The sequence below is a fragment of the Chelonoidis abingdonii genome, chromosome 5 (assembly GCF_003597395.2).
Source record: "Chelonoidis abingdonii isolate Lonesome George chromosome 5, CheloAbing_2.0, whole genome shotgun sequence".
Lineage (NCBI taxonomy): Eukaryota > Metazoa > Chordata > Testudines > Testudinidae > Chelonoidis > Chelonoidis abingdonii.
In genome coordinates this window covers 913,195-931,534 of record NC_133773.1, presented here as the reverse complement: position 1 = coordinate 931,534, position 18,340 = coordinate 913,195, and the positions used below count along the sequence as shown (strand labels likewise).

The window sequence follows — 18,340 nt, the reverse complement described above, 5'->3', positions numbered from 1 at the left end:
GGACCCGCGCTCCACGGATGGCCTGAAGCGCGGGTGGGAGGGAGCTCGCCTCCACCCCGTCCCCGACCACCAGCCAGAGCTCTGACCCAGTTAAACCGGCGGAGAGGCCCCGGAGTACACAGGCCTGGCAAGCCTCACCGCGCCCAGTCGCCCGGGTCGCCTGGACCCCGAGGAGCACGTACGTCAGCGACCGCGACAGGACCAGCCGCAGCTTCCGGCTTCCCGAAGCCACCAAACCCCGTCAACCTCTCGCGAGGAGACAGATGAAGGGCTCGATCGCCAGGGCGTACAGCTAGGCCGAGAGGGGGCCCCTGCGCATCCCCGCCCGAAGCTGACCGGCTCGGTCAGGGTCCAGTGAGGCGACCAGACACTCCGCAGGAAGCGTAGTGTGGTTCAACTGGAGAAACCACAAACGGGGTCGAAGCCGAACGCTCGCAGAGTACCAGGAGATACCCGTGCGTCCATCCTGTCGAACGCCTTCTCCTGATTCCAGGACAGAGGGCGGAACGACAGAACCATCCCTACACCCTAATTCCAGGAAGAGTCCGGACCAGATACAGTTATCAAAGATAGTGCGGCCCGGGCACGTGTCGGTCTGGTCTGGATTGACACGTCCGCCAGCACGGACCCTAAACGTAGCGAGATGGGCCTTTGCAAGATTTTGTTAGGCCGTGCTGAGGAAGCGAATGGGAACGCCGAATTCCGAGTCGCGGAGGTCCCCCTCTTCCGGCAATAGGCGAGCACGGCTCGCCTGCACGAGAGAGGGGACCCCGCTCTGCAAGACTCGCCAGCGGTGACCAGGTCTGGGCCGAGAAGTCCCGAGAAGCACGCGGTAGAACCCACGGTCAGCCCGTCCATGCCCGAGATTATTTGGTGGGCATGAGCCGGAGGCTTCCGAGACTCGGCCAGAGTGAGAGCAGCTCCAGCGCGTCCCGGGTCGCCCGTGCCGACCGTCGGACGCTCGTGCCCAGTGGACTCTGCAAGCGTTAGGACTCGGTCGGATCCGGGGAGAAAAGGGCGCGCGATAGAAGCCCTGGCCCTCCCGCACATTCCGCCGGGTCCGTGAGGGGGGTGCCGTCCTCCGCCAGGAGGCAGGTGACGTGTTTCTCGGCCCCCTCCTTCTCCAGGGTAGAAGAAGCGGGAGCGGCGCCATCTCCGAGGAGGCGATGCGGATTCGAACAAAAGCTCCCCGGGCCCGATGGGCTCGAGCGGGCTCGAGACTCCTCCGCTTCTCCCGCACCGCTCCGCACGAGGATGGATCCTCGGGGCTGGCGGCCAGACGCCTCTCCAGCTCCAAGCCTCCCGCTCCGCTGCTCTATGGCCGCATCCCTCTGCCGGCTGGCGCCCGGTGTAGTCACGCAGAAGAAGCCGGGCGCGCCCTTCCCCGAGATCCCACCCACCGCCGCGCGAGGAAAAGGCGCGCGTGCCCTCGCCAGGCCAGCCAGAACTCCCGGAAGGACGCCACGAAGCCCGGCATCTTGTCCAGGCAAACTATTATTAAAGTGCCAATAGCCGCCCCGGCTCTCGCGCAGAGAGAGGCTGGTCACGGTGGCAAGATGTATCCGAAAAGGGGCGGCCGAACGCCGGGAGGAGTGGCCCGTAAAAAGGTGGAAACTATAGAAGATGCGGGCCAAGCGGGAAGTGCACGACCAGGGCCTCACCCGGCGATGGTGACGTCGAACGTCTGTCCGGGTGGTGGTCGCGCCAGACGTCCACAGGGAAGTGGCGTTCGACCCAATCTTTCTGGAGGACGTCCGCCGGCTGGCCGGGCACTGCTCGGTCCCGAGCGGTTCGCCGTTCTCAAGGGTGTATTAAATCCCCTCCAGACCAGGCACGCACGAGGATCAGGGGAGCCGAGGAAGGCGGACGCCTGCTGAAAAAATGCAACCTCTCCGGGCCATGTCGGGGCATAAGCATTGACAGATTAACCACAAGCCCCTTCCATGCGGACCCGGAGGTGCAGCAGGCGGCCAGGCACAGCCTCAGCGACCCCCGACCTCGGGCCGTAGTCGGTGAGAACTAAGGTCGCCACCCCGGGCCGCGGCAAACCGAGAAGTGGCTAAAGTAGGCCTCGTTTCCCCACTCCACCGCCAGCTAGCTTCAGCGGCCGGATCCGTATGGGTCCCTTGCAGGAAATCACAAGAGTAACCCCCCTCCGAAGTGGAGACACCTGCTGTCCTGCGGAGACCTCCTACGCCCGGGAGTGTTTTAACGTTGCAAAGGAATGATCCGGTGCCATGAGGAGGGCTGGGGGGGACCTCGCCAACAGACACCCCACAGCCTCCGGCAGCCGCGCAGCAAATCCGTGAACCTACCCATTAGGTGACTAACGAGTCACGAAGAGGCGACCCGTGGCTAGGCCGCGGCGGCCTGCTTCCCGCGTCTCTTACCCCCCCCGGAGGGCCTCGCGCCCGAGACTCGATGGAAATCCCCCCAGCGCTGTGTACGGCGCAAGAGGACTTTAGGAGCCACGGACGTCGTCGAGGAACTCCCGCAGCTCCTCCCTCAGCGCTAATGGGGGGTGGGGTCACCGACGATGACTGTCCCCAGTGGGGCCCCGCACTAGCCCCGTGGCCCACTGAGGGCGAGCAGGCAGGGGGCGACCCCCGACGTGGGTTGCCATGGTCGGACGCCACGCGACCGGCCCCGCTCCCGGTCAACAAGGGTGCGGAATGAGACAGAGCCCCTGGTGGGTCGGGAAAGGAAAAAACTAGCAGAGCCGCACCCTGGGGGGTATTCCCAGGGCGCACTGGTATCACAGGAGTGGGGGACAGACAGGGCTAACGGAGTAGGGCGGGATCAGGGAGAGAATCGGAGGGCAGAGACGGGTCCTGAGCCCCTATAGTGAAGCCACTGGATGGTGGCTCCTTCTGGTCAGGCTCAGTCTGGAGAGGAAGGCGACCCCTAATGATGCCGGGCGCAGCCAAGTGCAAGTGGGGCACGCCTCGGCATCTGGAAATAGATGTTGTCAATGGGTCCCCGCCTAGAAAGAGGGCGGGTTCTCCACACCCAAGAAGGATGACCCCCTGGAACCGGTCCGCAGGAGGCACTGGGCCGTCGCCTAATGGGCTCGGCGGCCAGCAACAGGGCCACCCGCGGACGCGGGTCGATGGAGGGAATCCAGGGGACTCTCAGGAGGTGGGAGCAGAAGTCGGTAGGGGAAAGAAAAACTCGGGGACAGGGACCGGGCGGTGAGGTCGCCCAGATCGAGGCCCGCTGCGAGGTCGTCCTCCCCCTGGCGTGATGGGGTCAGACCCAGGGCCCTCGATCTCCTCAAATATGGAGGGGAGATCGCCCTCCACCCACCCAGGCCCTCTCGCTCACCCGATGGTGACCACCACCTCGCACTCTGCGAGACGTGAGTGGGAAGGGGGTGCAGAGAGGCTCCCTTGGAGGACTTCCAGGGAAGGACCCCGGCGAGGGCGGCGTTTACCCTCCGTTGCTGCCACGATGTCCCCAGCCGGCCCCAAGTGGGAGTCATCAGGCAAGCGGAAGGCCTCGTCATCGGCGCCCCCCTTCCTGCTCTTCCGGGGCGCCTCCAATCTGCAGGTTTAACGAGACTGCAGCCTCCGCCTTGCCCCGCTGTCCCCTGCACTAAGGACAGCCCTCCTGCATCATCCGGGGGCTGGCTAAACAAGGTCGGATCGGGGCAAGGCAATGGCTTCAGGGACCAGAGGCGAGTGGTGGGTACGCGAGAAGATTGAGGTAAGATTCCCCCTGGGACGAGCCCTCTCCAACCCCGGCCGGTATCCCCGCTGCACCCTCCTGCTACAGCGAGGCGCCGAGAAGGAGGAGGTGAGGGCAGCTTGGGTGCCGGCAAGCCAGGGTGCCGGCAGATGACAGGGCCGCACCGTCCGGGCTCAGGTCCCGGACGCTCCTCCGTCTGGCCAGGGGCAATCCCTCCGGACGTGCCCCATCGCCCGGCAGAGGTAGCACCGGGGCCTCCCTGGTCGAGTAGTGCACCCGGTAGTGGCCCCCTGGTGGGGGACAGAAGGACCCCTCGAGCGCTCCCGCACGCGCCGCCGGCGGGCGTTGTGGAAGCTGCACTTGCCCGGACAGAGATGACGGAGGCGGGTGCCTTGCCAGCCAAAGGGAGAGGGTCTGATGACCGGAAGATGGGGCGCCCCAGGCAAAGAAAGGGCGGGGAACAGGGCGGCATGGGCAGGAAAGGAGGGACGAGGTCAGAGACCAAGCGGCCCCCGCCGGTCTGTCCAACGGCTCCAGGGGACGAACACGCCCCTACCGCTAGGCCCCTCTCTACCGCCTCCTTAGTGCGGCGGCGCTCCGATGCGAGGAAGGAGACCACCTCCCGTACATTTGAGGCCGCCACGATGCGCCGTGGGCCCCCAACCCCTCGCCAACGCCCGCACGAGTCTCCACTGGGGCGAGAACGGGCACCGGAGGCAACGGACGCCGTGCTTCCTGGGCAAGTGGAAAAGGGTCCGCCGGCCGCTAGATGGTGGTTTGAACGGTGGTCGGCGAGAGCGTGGCAGGGGGGCGCCGGCCGCCACCTGGGCGTATGCCTTGGGGGCCGGGGAGGGACAACCCGCAGAGTGGTGGAGGATAGCGGGAGGGATGCCGCGCCGGGAGCGGGGCTGCGCAGTGGGGGCAGGTTCCGCCATGGAGGGCCTGCCTTTTAGTGGGCCCTACCCTTTCTTCCCCACCCCGACCCTTCCCACCGGCTGGAGACTCCCCCGAATCGGAAGGGGGGGGGACGTTGGGCAGCAGCGGAGGTCTCCGTACTCGCCGCTTGCCGTGCCCCAGGCAGGGGCTGGTGTAGGGGGCGCCAGCGATGCGTTAGGTGGAAGGGGGGCCGTTAGGGGCCCCAGTTTGGGGGGGAAACCATGGGGCAGGTGAGAGAGGGCAGAGAGCATCGCGTGGGGCTCCCCCGCCGCGGGTCCCGCCAAACGAGAGCGGGAAGGGACAAACAGCGAGGCGGGGAAGGCGAGGAGGCGACCACCCTCCCGCTTAGGCTGCAGGCAGGGAGGAGGGTCCAGAAAAGGTTAAAGCTAAAGGGGTGCGGGTAGCAGCCAAGACCTAGGGGTGGTAAGTCGTACAGCATGGCACCGAGCGCAGAGGGGAGTCCGGCTCCTCAGTTGCTATGGGTCGGGGGCAATGGCAGGAGGCGGGGGTTGCAAGTGAACAAGGGGAAAACTCAAATGGGGGAGGGCACAAGTGCGTGGGGGGGCGTGGGGCACGAGGGGAGGACCAACAGGGGAGGGGGAGCACAGGTGCGGGGAAAGGCTAGCTGGAATGGGGCAGAAGGACCACGGAGATAGCCGCAGGGCGGGGCAAAACTAGCAGGGCCACAGAGGGGAAAAGGTGGGCGGCCAAAAAAGGAAAGGGGCCCAGTCAGGCGGAGGGGGAAGGTTGGTGCGCCCAAGGCACTCGTGCCGAAAGTCAATTAATATAGGCTGGCTGCTCTGCAGCCCAAATCGATCGGAGCGGCGTTGGTGGATCAGGCGAGCAAGCTCAGTCCCAGAAGGGCAGGATCGCAAAGCAAAGAAAACAGCCAGCGGGGGGTGGGGAGGGGGCAACGGATGGTGGGGGGGCGAAAGGGACACAGATTGACGGGGGCAGAGCTTCCCCGCCACCCCCGGTTTCCCAACAGACACAGTCCAAACCCCCACCACAAGACAAGTGGAAAAGACTCAGTCCAGGAATACCCCCTCCACAGTGGTCTTACGGGTCTCCAACGGCAGGCGTCTCTCCTCCTCCTTTCACCTCCTCGGGTCCAAACAGCTCGCCAGCAGCTGCCCCAGTAGTCCCAGCAGCTCCAGGTGGTGGTGGTCTGGTGTCCAGGCAGGCGGGACCCCGCTCAGAAGTGTCCTCAGCAACCAAGAGCTGGGTCCCTCACCACCCCCCCTCTCTGGAAAGCAGGCAGCAGCCCCCCCCCCCACAGCGCTGAGGTGGAGAACAGCAGGAACCGAGCGAGGGGGGGGGGAAATACTAGCCAGCCAGCAAGACTGATAGCAGGGAGAGGGGTGGGTGGTGGCGTCTAACCCAACCCAGGGGAGCAGCAGAAGAGGAACAGCAGAAGCAGCCCGAACAGCAGCAGCGAAGGCCCAGCGCCCAGCAGGAACAGCCGCAGCAGCAGCCAGCCCTCTCCCTCTGTCCTCCCAGCCGCAGAGCGTGGAAGGACGAGAGCTACTCCTGGCCCCAGGAAAGCAGGAGTTCTTTCCCTCACAGGTATGTTAGTTCCCAGGCTAAACAAATCCCTAGTACCCTGGTAACCAGAATGGCCGTTGCTCAGGTTAATCAAGCACCTGAGCCAATTAAGATCTTTCTTAAAGGGCATAGAGAGAGCTACTTTAATTAGAACACTGCAAGACCCAAATCAAGGCGGTATCCAGGCACCTGTTGCTTTAAGCGGCGCTCACTCCGTCAGGCAGAGAGGAGCAGGGTATGTGTGAGGAGCTCTCCGGAGCAAGAAGGCAAGGAGCGAGAGGAGAGATGTCTTGTGGAGGCTGAGGAGGCAGCATTATCAGACACCAGGAGGAAGGTACTGTGGTGAGAAAAGAGTTGTTGTTTGGGGAGGCATGGGGAAGTACCCAGGAGTGTAGCTGTCATGCAGGTTACAGGAGGCACTTAGACAGCGCAATCCACAGCGCCCTGGGCTGGAACCTGGAGTAGAGGGCGGGCCCGGGTTCCCCCCAACCGTCTCAACTCCTGATCAGACACAGGAGGAGCTGACCCAGACTTGGGTTCCACAGAGGGAAGATCCACTGAGGTGAACAATCCGCCAACGAAGCGCAGCGCAGGACCCACCAAAGTAGAGGAGGAACTTTGTCACACCACATATGGAAGCTGTTCCATATCCCTTGATCATCTTTGCTACCCTTCTCTGAACCTTTTCCATTTACACTATATTCTTTCTGAGATGGAGCGACCAGGATTAGACACAAAAACAACAGGGCACTTCCTCCAGTGGCTGTACTGCCCCCAGCCCCACCCAATGGGATGGGCACCAGGCTCACCAGCAGATGTCCCTGGCTGCACTAGTATGTACAAGCAGTTTGCACACCCCTTATCAGGAGACGCACATGGAATACTCTTTGAGCAGCCCTGGATGCATATACAGTATAACTTTAATATAATCTTATCATTAGTAGTGTTTGTTGGCAATTACTTGCTCTGGCTGTGATGAGAACTGACCTGCTATGTAAATTGTTGATTCTTTTTCTTGGTTGAGGCGGGGATTCCTTATGTAACAATTCAAACCAGGATGTGTCCTTTCTTTTATAACAAAAGAAATCTGAGCTTCAAAAAGGCCATTTTCCTGTTGGGATTTTATTTGGGACAGTGATGGTACAAGCTGCCCACTAGAATCTCTCCACAGCATTTCAGGCTCTGGGTACCACCCACCCGACGTACACACCACACGGATCCCACCAGCCTCGTAGTCAGCAATAGAGATGTGGGGCCCAGAGCCCAAACCTGGAAGAGAATAGGAGAAACATCTATTAATCCTCCATCTTCATTTCTGTAAATATTCAGCAGAGAGTGAGAGTTTGCACCTGAAGTAGAATAATAATAGTAAGTATTATGGTAGCACCTAGGAACATCCAGGATCAGAGCCTTACCATGTTAGTCATTGTAGAAACATAGAGCAGTAGACAATCCCTGGTTTGAAGAGTTTACAGTTTAAATGGGTTAAGGGGAAGGGATATAATATGAGCAGAATGATGGTCTCCAAAAGGGGGGATAATACCATGACTTTTAGGTGGAGGGATGGGATTTCTTTTTAATTTTTGGTTGGTTTTTGAGAGGAGGGGAGGAGCTGAACCAGGAGACAAAGGAAAGAAGAGGGTTGTGGAAGGCAGGGGAGAGACAGTCAGGGCAAGGAAGAAAAGGGAGGGGATGATGGTGGGAGAATATGGCAGCAGATGGAGTGAGGTTGAGGTAAGAAGACTGATGAGGGGCTGCAGCAAACAGCGAATGAGAACAGGAGAGATAATGTCCAGAGTGAATATTGTAGTCAGTATCCTGATGACATCATCAGTACCCATCAGTCCCTGCTGCAGAACTTGCCCTGGCTGCTTCTGTGTCTGCTCTGCAGGCTGGAGAACTTTGCTGTCCCCCGCTGTAATATATTTCTTTCCCATTCAGTAATGAGGGGGAGTGCCAAATTGGTTCCTATTGCCCCACAAGGGAACTTAATTTTTTCTACATTTCCATTGTAAGCAGAGTCAGGATGGGCTCTGCTCTGACATCTGGTGGTGAATTGTGGGGAGTGTGGAAGAGAATTTCAGTTATTTGCATTGGCACACCCACCCCGCCTGGTGTGACCCGCAGAAGCCTGGGATGGTTGTTTTGACAGCTCTGGGATCTGCAGTTTCTTTGTTGTTGGGGCTGGAGGAGTGGAGTGTTGTTGCCCTGGTTATGTGGATGAGGAACTGTGGGACTGCTTTGTGACAGAGATGTCTCACCATCAGGTGGGTGGTGCTTGCTAGGCAAGGGACCTGGGTGCCAAAACCCATTGAATGGAGAGAGGTTGGGGACTGGTGTGTGTACTGATGGTATGGGTGCCTTTTGAGGGCCTGGAACACCAATTGCACATCCTCCTCTCCCCACTGTTGAAGAGCAGAGCTAATTTTGAATCTATTAGGAGTCCATCTAGAGGCTGCTGAGCTGAATTCATGTTGGGCCCATGGTGCACCAGCACCTGGGCTCCCCTACTACAAGCTGAAATCACTAAAAGAGCTAAGCTTACTGAGCTGAGATCACTGACTGCTGTGTTAACTAGTGGGGGAGGCTGAAGCTCTATCGCTAAGGGACTGGCAGAGTGGAGCAGTTTGCAGCAGGTTGGAGCAGTGAGCGGAGTGGTTTGCGGGAGTGGCTCATGGGTCGGCTGGAGGAGCAGCATAGCTGGTGGAGTGGAGTGGAGCTGGTCGTGGTGAAGGCTAAAGGAGAACTCTATGGTGAGGTGGAGCAGTTTGCAGCACGTTGGAGCAGCCCATGGAACAGTGAGCGGCGTGGAGTGGTTTGCAGGGGTGGCTGTAGTGGCTCATGGGTCGGCTGGAGGAGCGGCACAGCTGGTGGAGTGGAGTGGAGCTGGTCGTGGTGAAGGCTGAAGCAGAACTCCACGGAGAGGTGAAGCAGTTCGCAGCACATTGGAGCAGCCCATGGAACAGTGAGCAGAGTGGAGTGGTTTGTGGGGGCAGCTGTAGTGGCTCACAGGTAGTCTGGAGGAGCAGCACAGCTGGTGGAGTGGAGTGGAGCTGGTCGTGGTGAAGGCTGCAGCAGAACTCCACGAAGAGATGGAGTAGTTGGCCCCTGGCCCACGTAAGGTGCCTCCTAACATCCTGTGTGCGCCCCCCCATTTTCACCCAGGCTGGGGGTGGGGAGAAACTCTGCAGATAAACTTTTGAACTCTGGGGTGGCACTGACCAGAAACAGAGACTTTCGGTTTGTTGGACTTTGGGGTGATTGGACTTAAGACCCTAAGGGGGAAGGACATTGCCAAACGTACTTGGAGGTGGGTTTTTTGCTTATGGTTTGTGTTATAACCCTGTTTGTGGTGTTTCTCCAATGGGATGCCGCATTGTTTCCCTTCTTTATTAAAAGGATTTTGCTACACTTGGACTCCGTGCTTGCAAGTGGCGAAGTATTGTCTCTTAGAGGCGCCCGGTGGTGGTGGTATGTAATTGTCCCAGGTCACTGGGTGGGGCTCGAGCCAGTTATGCATTGTGTTATTGAAACAGAACCCCTGGATACTGAACCCGGCCCTTGTTGCTGCCAACTCAGAGGGGCAGAAGGGTTACACATTATTCATTGCCGTATTTTACATTACTGGGGAAAAAAAGATAAACACTCCATCCTCATTGATGATGGAGTAAGTCAAGCCTATGTAGATCTTGCAGCAGGCCTTGCCAAAAAACAAAACAACCCAAAGCACAGGACTGACTGTCCCTTATTTTGTTATTTCTGTGCAGAAGTAACATTCCACAGGGCACCAAAAATGCCTCCTGATGGTTCTTTAACAAAAAAGCTAATGTAATGGGAAATGAAGACATGCAGGTCAGAGGATAAGAAGACTCCAGGAGAGGAATCAATCGTATTATCATTATGTGCACAGAATCCAAGGTGAGAAGGGACCATTGTGATCATCTAGTCTGACCTCCTGTATAATGCAGGACACCAAACTGCTCCAAAATAATTCCTACATCAGATCTTACTCAAATATCAAATAGCTATCAAATGTTTGTCCCTCCAACAGATACTTTTAGACTGTAATAAAGTCAGCCATTAACCTTATCTTTGTGAAGCTAAATTGACTGAGCTTTTTGAATCTAGGCATGTTTTCTAATCATTTAATCATTCTCATAAATCTTCCCTGAATCCCCTCCAATTTATCAACACCCCTCTTTCATGGTGGGCATCAGAACTGGGCACACTATTCCAGCAGCAATTGCACCAGTGCCAGATAGTCTCTCTCCTCATACTTGAGATCACCCTGTTTATGCATCCCAGGGTCACATTAGGTCTTCTGGGAACAACTTACATTTAGCTGATTATCCACCACGACCCCCAAATCTTGTTTTGGAGTCACAGCTTCCCAGGATAGAGTCCCTCTCTTGTAAGCATGGCTTGCATTCTTTGGTCCTAGACATATACATTTAACCTATTCTTTGGTCCTAGACACATACATTTAACCTTGTGTCCAGTTTACCAAGCAATCCAGATCACTCCGAATCAGTGACCTGTTCTCTTCATTATTGACCATTCCCCCATTTTTTGTGTCATTTGCAAAATGTATCAGTGGTGATTTTGTTTTCTTCCAGGTCACCAATAAAAATGTTAGATGGCACAGGGTCAAAAACTGATCCCTGCAGGGCTCCACTGGAAATACACATCTGATGATGATTCCTCATTTATAATTATATTTTGAGACTTATCAGTTAGCCAGTTTTTAATTTATTTAACGTGTGCCATGTTAATTTTATATAATCATTTTTTAGTCAAAATGTTGTGTGGTACAAAGTCAAACACCTTACAGATGTCTAAGTATATTATGTCAACATTATTACCATAGAATCATAGAATATCAGCGTTGGAAGGGACCTCGGGAGGTCATCTAGTCCAACCCCCTGCTCAGAGCAGGACCAACCCCAACTAAATCATCCCAACCAGGGCTTTTTGAGCAGGGCTTTAAAAACCTCTAAGGTTGGAGATTCTGCCACCTCCCTAGGGAACCCATTCTAGTGCTTCACCACCTTCTTAGTGAAAAAGTTTTTCCTAATAGCCAACCTAAACCTCCCCCACTGCAACTTGAGACTGTTACTCTTTGTTCTGTCATCTGCTACCACTGAAAACAGTCTAGATTCATCCTCTTTGGAACCCTCTTTCAGGTAGCTGAAAGCAGCTATCAAATTCCCCCTCATTCTTCTCTTCTGCAGACTCAGAATTTTTTATGATAATGAAACTGAACATGTGTTTAAATTCTTGATCGTATATTTGTAATAGGCCTATTTCATAAATCTGAAAACAATTTTAGCTAGATTAGCTGGGAGGAATAATTTAATCAGAAAAGTGGAATAATGAGGACCATTTGAGAAAACACTTAGTACGATGCCCCCATGTAACGGGGTGCTGATTGCACCGACGCGCAGCGCCTCCGCTGGTGCTACTCTGTAATTATCTTAGTCCAGCTGCCGGCGCACCCTCTGTGGTGGGTGTTCGCCCACTTGCGCTCCCTCTGCTGTCTCCACCTTCCTTGGGACCACATTGCTCTGTACCGCGTCCTCTTCATGACACAGGCCTCCAGCGTGCTCCCCAATGCTCAATCCTACCCCTTCCGGCAGAGTATCCACATCCTTCAGTCATCCTGCCGCGTGAGTAAACTTGCACCCCAAGTACATCCAAGCCCCTTGCCTCAGAGGCCAGCCATAGTCCTGCATTAGCTCCAGGGCTTCTCCATGCCAGGTGCAGTGCACAGGGGGAGGGGGAGACCAGGCCCCCACTTACTCGGGATCGCCCAACCCAGGTGACCCTCTGCAGCAGCCAGGCTCTGCCCTCCTTCCTTCCTCTCGTACTGCTTCAGGCTCGCTGGGGCCACTCCCGCGCACCTTCTTGCTCTTGTTTCATCAGGCCTCAGCCTGGAGCTTACCCTCTCACCCGCCCAGTGCTACCCCTGACCGAGCGCTCGTACCCTGATTGGCCCAGATCCTCTTGCCCTGTCTGTGCAGAACCTTCTGCCCTATCTGGCTCACCCCGCGAGCTGCCTTCCTGTCTGGCTCCTAACGAGCCTCCCCTATTCGTGCTGAAGATTATGCACAGGGTATCCCATCTCTGCCGTTCTGACTCTGCCCCCCTGCTTGGAGTGGGCCATCTGCACCACTACACCCCACAAAATAAAAAAGAAAATGGTTGATAAGAAATGAAGTTGTATGAGTGGTAAGGTGCAGGCAGCAGGACAAACAGGAAGAAGTGGGAAAGTCGGGAATAATTCATTCAGATTGAAGTTGGTGGAAAACATTGTAGAAACATTGATAAAGGAAGGACAAGGGACACTAAGGAAAAGCTAAAGCGCCAGCAGATTTTTAAATATATTGAGGAACAAATTACTTCTCGAGAGTGGTATTGATCCTTATTAAAATGAAAAAGTAAATATTATAAGTAGTAAATGCAGAAAAAGTATGAGAGAATTCAATAATTTTTTCTTTCTGTTCCATGGAAACTGATGAATAGTCCCGTGTTATATCACTGAATAACAACTCGTTTCCATCCATAAAGTATCTCTGGAGAATATTAAACAGAAGCTTCTAAAGGTCAGACCCTTTTAAACAGCAGGCAGATTAATTTCATAGAATTTTAGAAATTCGAAGGGTGGAAAGGACTCAGGAGTCATCTCAGCACTCACACCTCCTGATTCAATAGCAGGAGACAGTTCCACCAACTTCAAATCATCCCGAGCCAGGCTTTTCAGCCTGACCTAAACTCGTAAGGAAGAGATTCCACCCCTCCTAGGAACCCATTCAGTGCTTCACACCCTTTTGAGGAAAAAAGTTGTTTCTAATATCCAACGCTAAACCTCCGTCCACTGCAACTGAGACCATTCACTTCTTGTTCCGTATCTGCTACCAACTGAGAACAGTCAATCACATCCCTCCTGTGAACTCATTTTCATGCTGTTGAAAGCAGCTATCACATCCCCTCTTCTTCTGCTTCTGCAGACAATTAAGCCATTCCCTCAGCCTTTCCTCATAAGTCCATGTGCTCCAGCCCCCCTAATCATTTTGTTGCACTGCCTACTGACTCTTTCCAATTTTCCACATCCTTCTTGTAGTGTGGGCCCCCAAAACCGACACAGTAACTCAGATGAGGCCTCTCCATTCGAACAGCAGGGGAATAATCACGTCCCTTCGGCACTGCTGGCAATTTATACAGCCCCAAATACCGTTACCTGCTGTGGCTCACAAGGCAACACTGTTTGACGTCTATCCAGCTTCTGTCCACTGTAATCTCCTAGAGTCCATTTCTGCAGAACTGCTTTCCTAGCCCATTCCGGTCCCCTACTATGTAGGCAGTGAATGGATTCTTGCCATCCTTAAGTGCAGGGACTCTGCACTTGTCTTGGTGAATCTCACAGACCTTTCTTTGGCCCAATCCTCTAACTTGTCTAGGTCCCCTGTAGCCTACCACCCTCCTCACGTTATCTACCACATCTTCTCCCGTTTAGTGTCATCTGAAAACTTGCTAGAGTGCAGTTCCACGCATCCTCTCAGATCATTAATGCAAGATGAGTTGACCATACAACCGGTCCAGACCCTACTACCTGGGGCCTCCGTTTGAAACTGGCTGCTCAACCTAGACCATGAGTGCTTCATTCACTACCCTGTTGATGGCCCGACGAATCTAGCCAGCTTTCTATTCACCTTATGAGACCATTCATACCAGCCATGCTTCTTTAACTTGCTACAAGAATAGTGTGGTAAAGTCAAGGAATTAAACAACCATCCACTGCTTCTCCTCATCGACAGAGCCAGTTATGTCGTCATAAGAATGCAAGTAGGTTGCATCAGGCATGATTTGCCCCTGGTGAATCCATGCGTGCGATTCCTGATCACTTTTCTCTCCTCAAAGTGCTTTCAAAATTGATTCTTGCACTACAAGAGTTGCTAAAGCTTCATGAGGAGTTCTCTGAAACAATGTTGATTATTCTCAACAAGTCTGGAACATATGACGAACTTTGCCACAAGACTGGAAGAATGTAGCCTGGTGTACCTTATTTTTTACCAAGTTATAAATGTGGTTGTCCTGGGTATTTGAGGCCAATCAACCCTAATCCATCTCGACAAGAGATGTGAGCAACTGACAGGAACTGTGATTCCAAAATAAAGATAATATCAGCGGGGTAGGCCATGTTAGTGCTGTATCATGCAAATAAGAACAGGAGATACTGTCACTTAGAAACTAACAAATTTAGTGAGCATAAGCTTCGTGCTAAAAGCCACTTCATGGCATGCAGTAGTGGAAAATACATAAAGATATATGAGAGCAGAGAACATGAAAAAATGGGTGTTTGCCAATACCACCTCGCTAACAGGAGTTTAGTTAAGGTGGCTATTAAACCCACCCTGATCACATCCAAACAAGCACACAGGAAGCCACCTACGTACAATGGACTCTTAAAACCTGGATACTCTATAAAAAAAATCAACCTTCTACAACAACTTCCTAGGTGAGCTTTACAAAACTAGACTACCCCATTTTTACACACATCCGCACTTGCTTCGCTACCAAAGAAAAAGGACACTAAAACTATCGTAACTACTACAATGCCACAAAGCCACTAACAGTGGTCCCTTTGTTAGACTACCACGGTTTGCACTGTCTGGCAAGGCCTCGACTTAAGACATTAGTGTGTATTCTATACTAGCTCACGTTTAAGAGGTATAAAAAGAATCAAAATAACTGTCTGTGTAATGCTTTTCTTATACTGTGACCAGTCTGAGCGCTGTTATTCATTGTTGAGAATAAGGACAATCTGGGCGTGTTAGGAAGGTGATCCGATCTATCAACCTCCAGAGAGAAGAGCCATGAAGATGTAAAAGGAAGACTAGTTTGATAGCATCCTGTCGGTAGGAACCTCACTTATCAATAGACAATCAGCTGAAACCCTTATGCTCTGTATATATTGTAGTTGTGAAATTCCTCACTTCTGTATTATTTGTATGTTTATTGTGCATGGTCTTTGTCTGGTTCTGGAAGCTTCTGTCTTCTGTATAATAATTTTGCTGGTGAAAACTTACATTAAGGTGTGAAAGGGTATATTCATAAGTAGGTTGGTTAGCTAATGATCCAGTATGTAGACGGCTAAGCAGAACTTGTTACTAGATAAGTGTCGGCATTCGAGTTCGCAGGTAAGTTGGGCGAGACTGAAGAATTGGATATGGTTTAAGGCGAAATCAGGGCAGAATAAACAAGACTATAGCTAGTCGGACAGCCATCAGGCGGTGTAGAGCGGAAGGGATCGCGAGAGGGGCAAAAATGGATCTAATCTTGCTGGAAGTCTTTGGGGAACGACTAGGCACTACGATAGTATGTCGAGGTATGTACACAACCCAGGCGACACGAATCGTAGAGGATACCGGCTCTCGTGCTTCGTCGAAGCTAAGGGGCGGGCTTCATAGCGACGGACTCTGAGAGAAGACTGGAGGAATACGCTCTAGCTGCGAGAAGTCGCAGGCGCCCACATAGACATCACATATGTACCATGCATAACCTTGGATCGGGTATGCTTCTATTTCTATATCCGAGAAGACCACAGGGAAGCTGCTCAAGGGTGACAGCGACAAAGCCCAAATCTTACCACCAAATTATGTGGCTGTCAGATGCTAGTGGCCTAGATGTATTCTCCTTAGCCTAAGCGAAATAAGACTGTCTATGCACTCTCCTTCTGCCCCCCAGACGAGAGCCGAGAATACCAGTTCTGTGATGACCTAGAATAACACCCTAACGTATGTTGAGTGCTCTGACTTCAGAGAATATGCTGATGCGCCAGGGTAATTCTATCACCTATGAACACATACTAATCATCAAGACCTTCTGCGACACCACGCTTCGATCGAAAGAGAGAGCATTGGTGGGAGTACTCCCCCTGAAGGTTTGAAACAATACTTGGAACATCTATATAGAGTGCTTCCACCGCATGTCATGGCTTCGAAATTGTGAGAGAACCAGTACTACCTGCGCCCATAACCTGCAGCTTGCAGAAAAGCACAGTGCGATCCACAAGCTCAGGAACAACTCTGACATCATAAGTCAAAAAAGGTTTGCAAGGAGGTGCTGTCATATCTGCAATAGTATGGAAATAAAGATGAGAGGCTGCCAGCCATACCCTCTGATCCATTGAGATACCAAAAGAGAATGACACCCTTTATCTGCTAAGAAACGTCCTTGATAAAAGCCATAAAAAATAATCTGTCACAAGACACACTCCCTAGGAAACCACCAGAGTTTTCTATCTCGCTACGCCAAGAGCCATAAACCTGGAAAATCCTGGATGCCCGATCATCATCAGCATTGGCATCCTGAGAGCAGGAATTGTCTGCTATGTAGGACTCTCGCCACCAGGCCCTAGCTACCAGCACTGTCTAGTTATGGAGAAAAACTCAGTTCTCGTTTTCTTTGTTTGGGCGTCAGCAATCAGATAGCTATTCTGTTTTAGCAGCTACAGCAGGGAGAGAGAGCACTAGGACATCAGGGTCTTCCCTTCCTAGACAGGCTCTCCCAGGCCATAAACAAGTACAGGCAGCATCACTTTGTTACAGATAATAATAGCAACAGCTGTCATTTGTTATACAAGGTCATCAGAATCTTGTTTTTCTCACTTAAAGACACCTTGTTCACATATGTATTACACCTACACAAGGTCGAAAAACATAACTTTTCTCACACAGTTCTTTCCACTCGTCGTCACACAATCCTGCTTTCTTCTACAAATCTCACTTATTAGGTTACAGTGTAGCCTAACTCTTGCTAACAGAGAACTGTCATGATGAAAGATCCCCTACAATATCCGTGCAGTTTTCTTTCTTTGTACTTTCACAATAGCTATCTTCGAGACACATACTGACTTCCTAAGGGAACACAATCCATTGGTTATATCAGAAACACCATCCTATCACTAATGGATTAAAGCCCCTCTATAGACAACATTCCACAACAAAATGACTACAACCATCAGGCAACAGTATCCACCGATAATGTCATGCAAAGCCTGTATGGCTGAAATACTTGTAACTTTGTCTTACCCATAACTACTATTTCACATTGTGGGACAATGGTACCTTAAGTCAGCGGTACTGCTATGTAAACCCGCATGCCCCACAGTATGCCACACCTTATGCGCTAACGTAGAACAACGCTTCGCTCGGCTCTTGTCCCTAACGACCTTGGACTCTGCCTGTTGCTACTGTGATGACATAAAGTTTGTTAGTTCTCTAAGGTCACAAGTAACCCATCATTCTTTTTTAAAGATAATTATTTAATTAGTACAAATCAACGTTGGTTTATATGGAAAAAGATCCTGGTCAAACTACAATATCTTCGTGACCATGCATAAAACGAAGTTTGGTGAGAAGAATATATAGGCTGGATGAATGGACTATAAGGTGGACAGACCACGCTTGGCTAGATCGCGGGCCTCAACGGGTAGTGATCAACGGCTCCATGTCTAGTTGGCAAACCAGTTTCAAAAAGTGCCCAGGTCGGTCCGGGCGGTTTTGTTCAACTATCTGTAATTAATGATCGGAGGAATGCGTGAAACTGCACCGTCAGCAATTTCGCTAGTATTGCACCTAACCTGGGAGGTGGTAGCATACGCTGGACGGATAGAGATTGATACAGAGGACCTAGACAATTTAGAAGACCTGGGCAAAAGAATCCTGAATGAGTTAAACAAAAAAACGTGCGAGAGTTCCTGCAACTTAGGACGGGAAGAATCCCCATTCACTGCTACAGACTAGTGAGCCCGAGTAGCTAAGGCAGCAGTTGTGCAGAAAAGGATCTAAGGGTTCCAGGTCGATGAGAAGCTAACATATGAGTCAAAGTGTGCCTTGTAGCCAAAAAGGCTAATGGCATTTGGCTGTATATGAGAAGGGGCATTGCCAGCAGATCGAGGGACATGATTTCCTCGTGTTTTGTTCGCATTGGTGAGCCTCACTGTGGAGTACTGTGTCCGATTTGGGGTGCCCCAACATACAAAAGATGTGGAAATGAAAAAAAATTGGAAGAAAGGTCCAGGCGGACAGCAGACAAAAATGATTAGCTGGGCTGAAGCAACTGACTTAGAAGCAAACTGAGGGAACTGGGTTATTAGTTTTTTCCCCCTGCA

General features: G+C 52.7%; 2 protein-coding genes across 2 annotated transcripts in view; one reads left to right on the top strand and one right to left on the bottom strand.

Annotated features, from left to right (window-relative positions):
- Positions 1–18,340, top strand: part of LOC142046878 (uncharacterized) — a 783,739-nt gene that overhangs the window by 557,973 nt on the left and 207,426 nt on the right. The gene's annotated exons all lie outside the window — the stretch shown is intronic.
- Positions 1–18,340, bottom strand: part of LOC116825766 (butyrophilin subfamily 1 member A1-like) — a 70,692-nt gene that overhangs the window by 13,299 nt on the left and 39,053 nt on the right. The window contains exon 4 of the mRNA XM_075066006.1: positions 7,156–7,437. Coding sequence (XP_074922107.1) covers positions 7,156–7,437 — 282 coding nt within the window. The remainder of the gene's footprint in view (positions 1–7,155; positions 7,438–18,340) is intronic.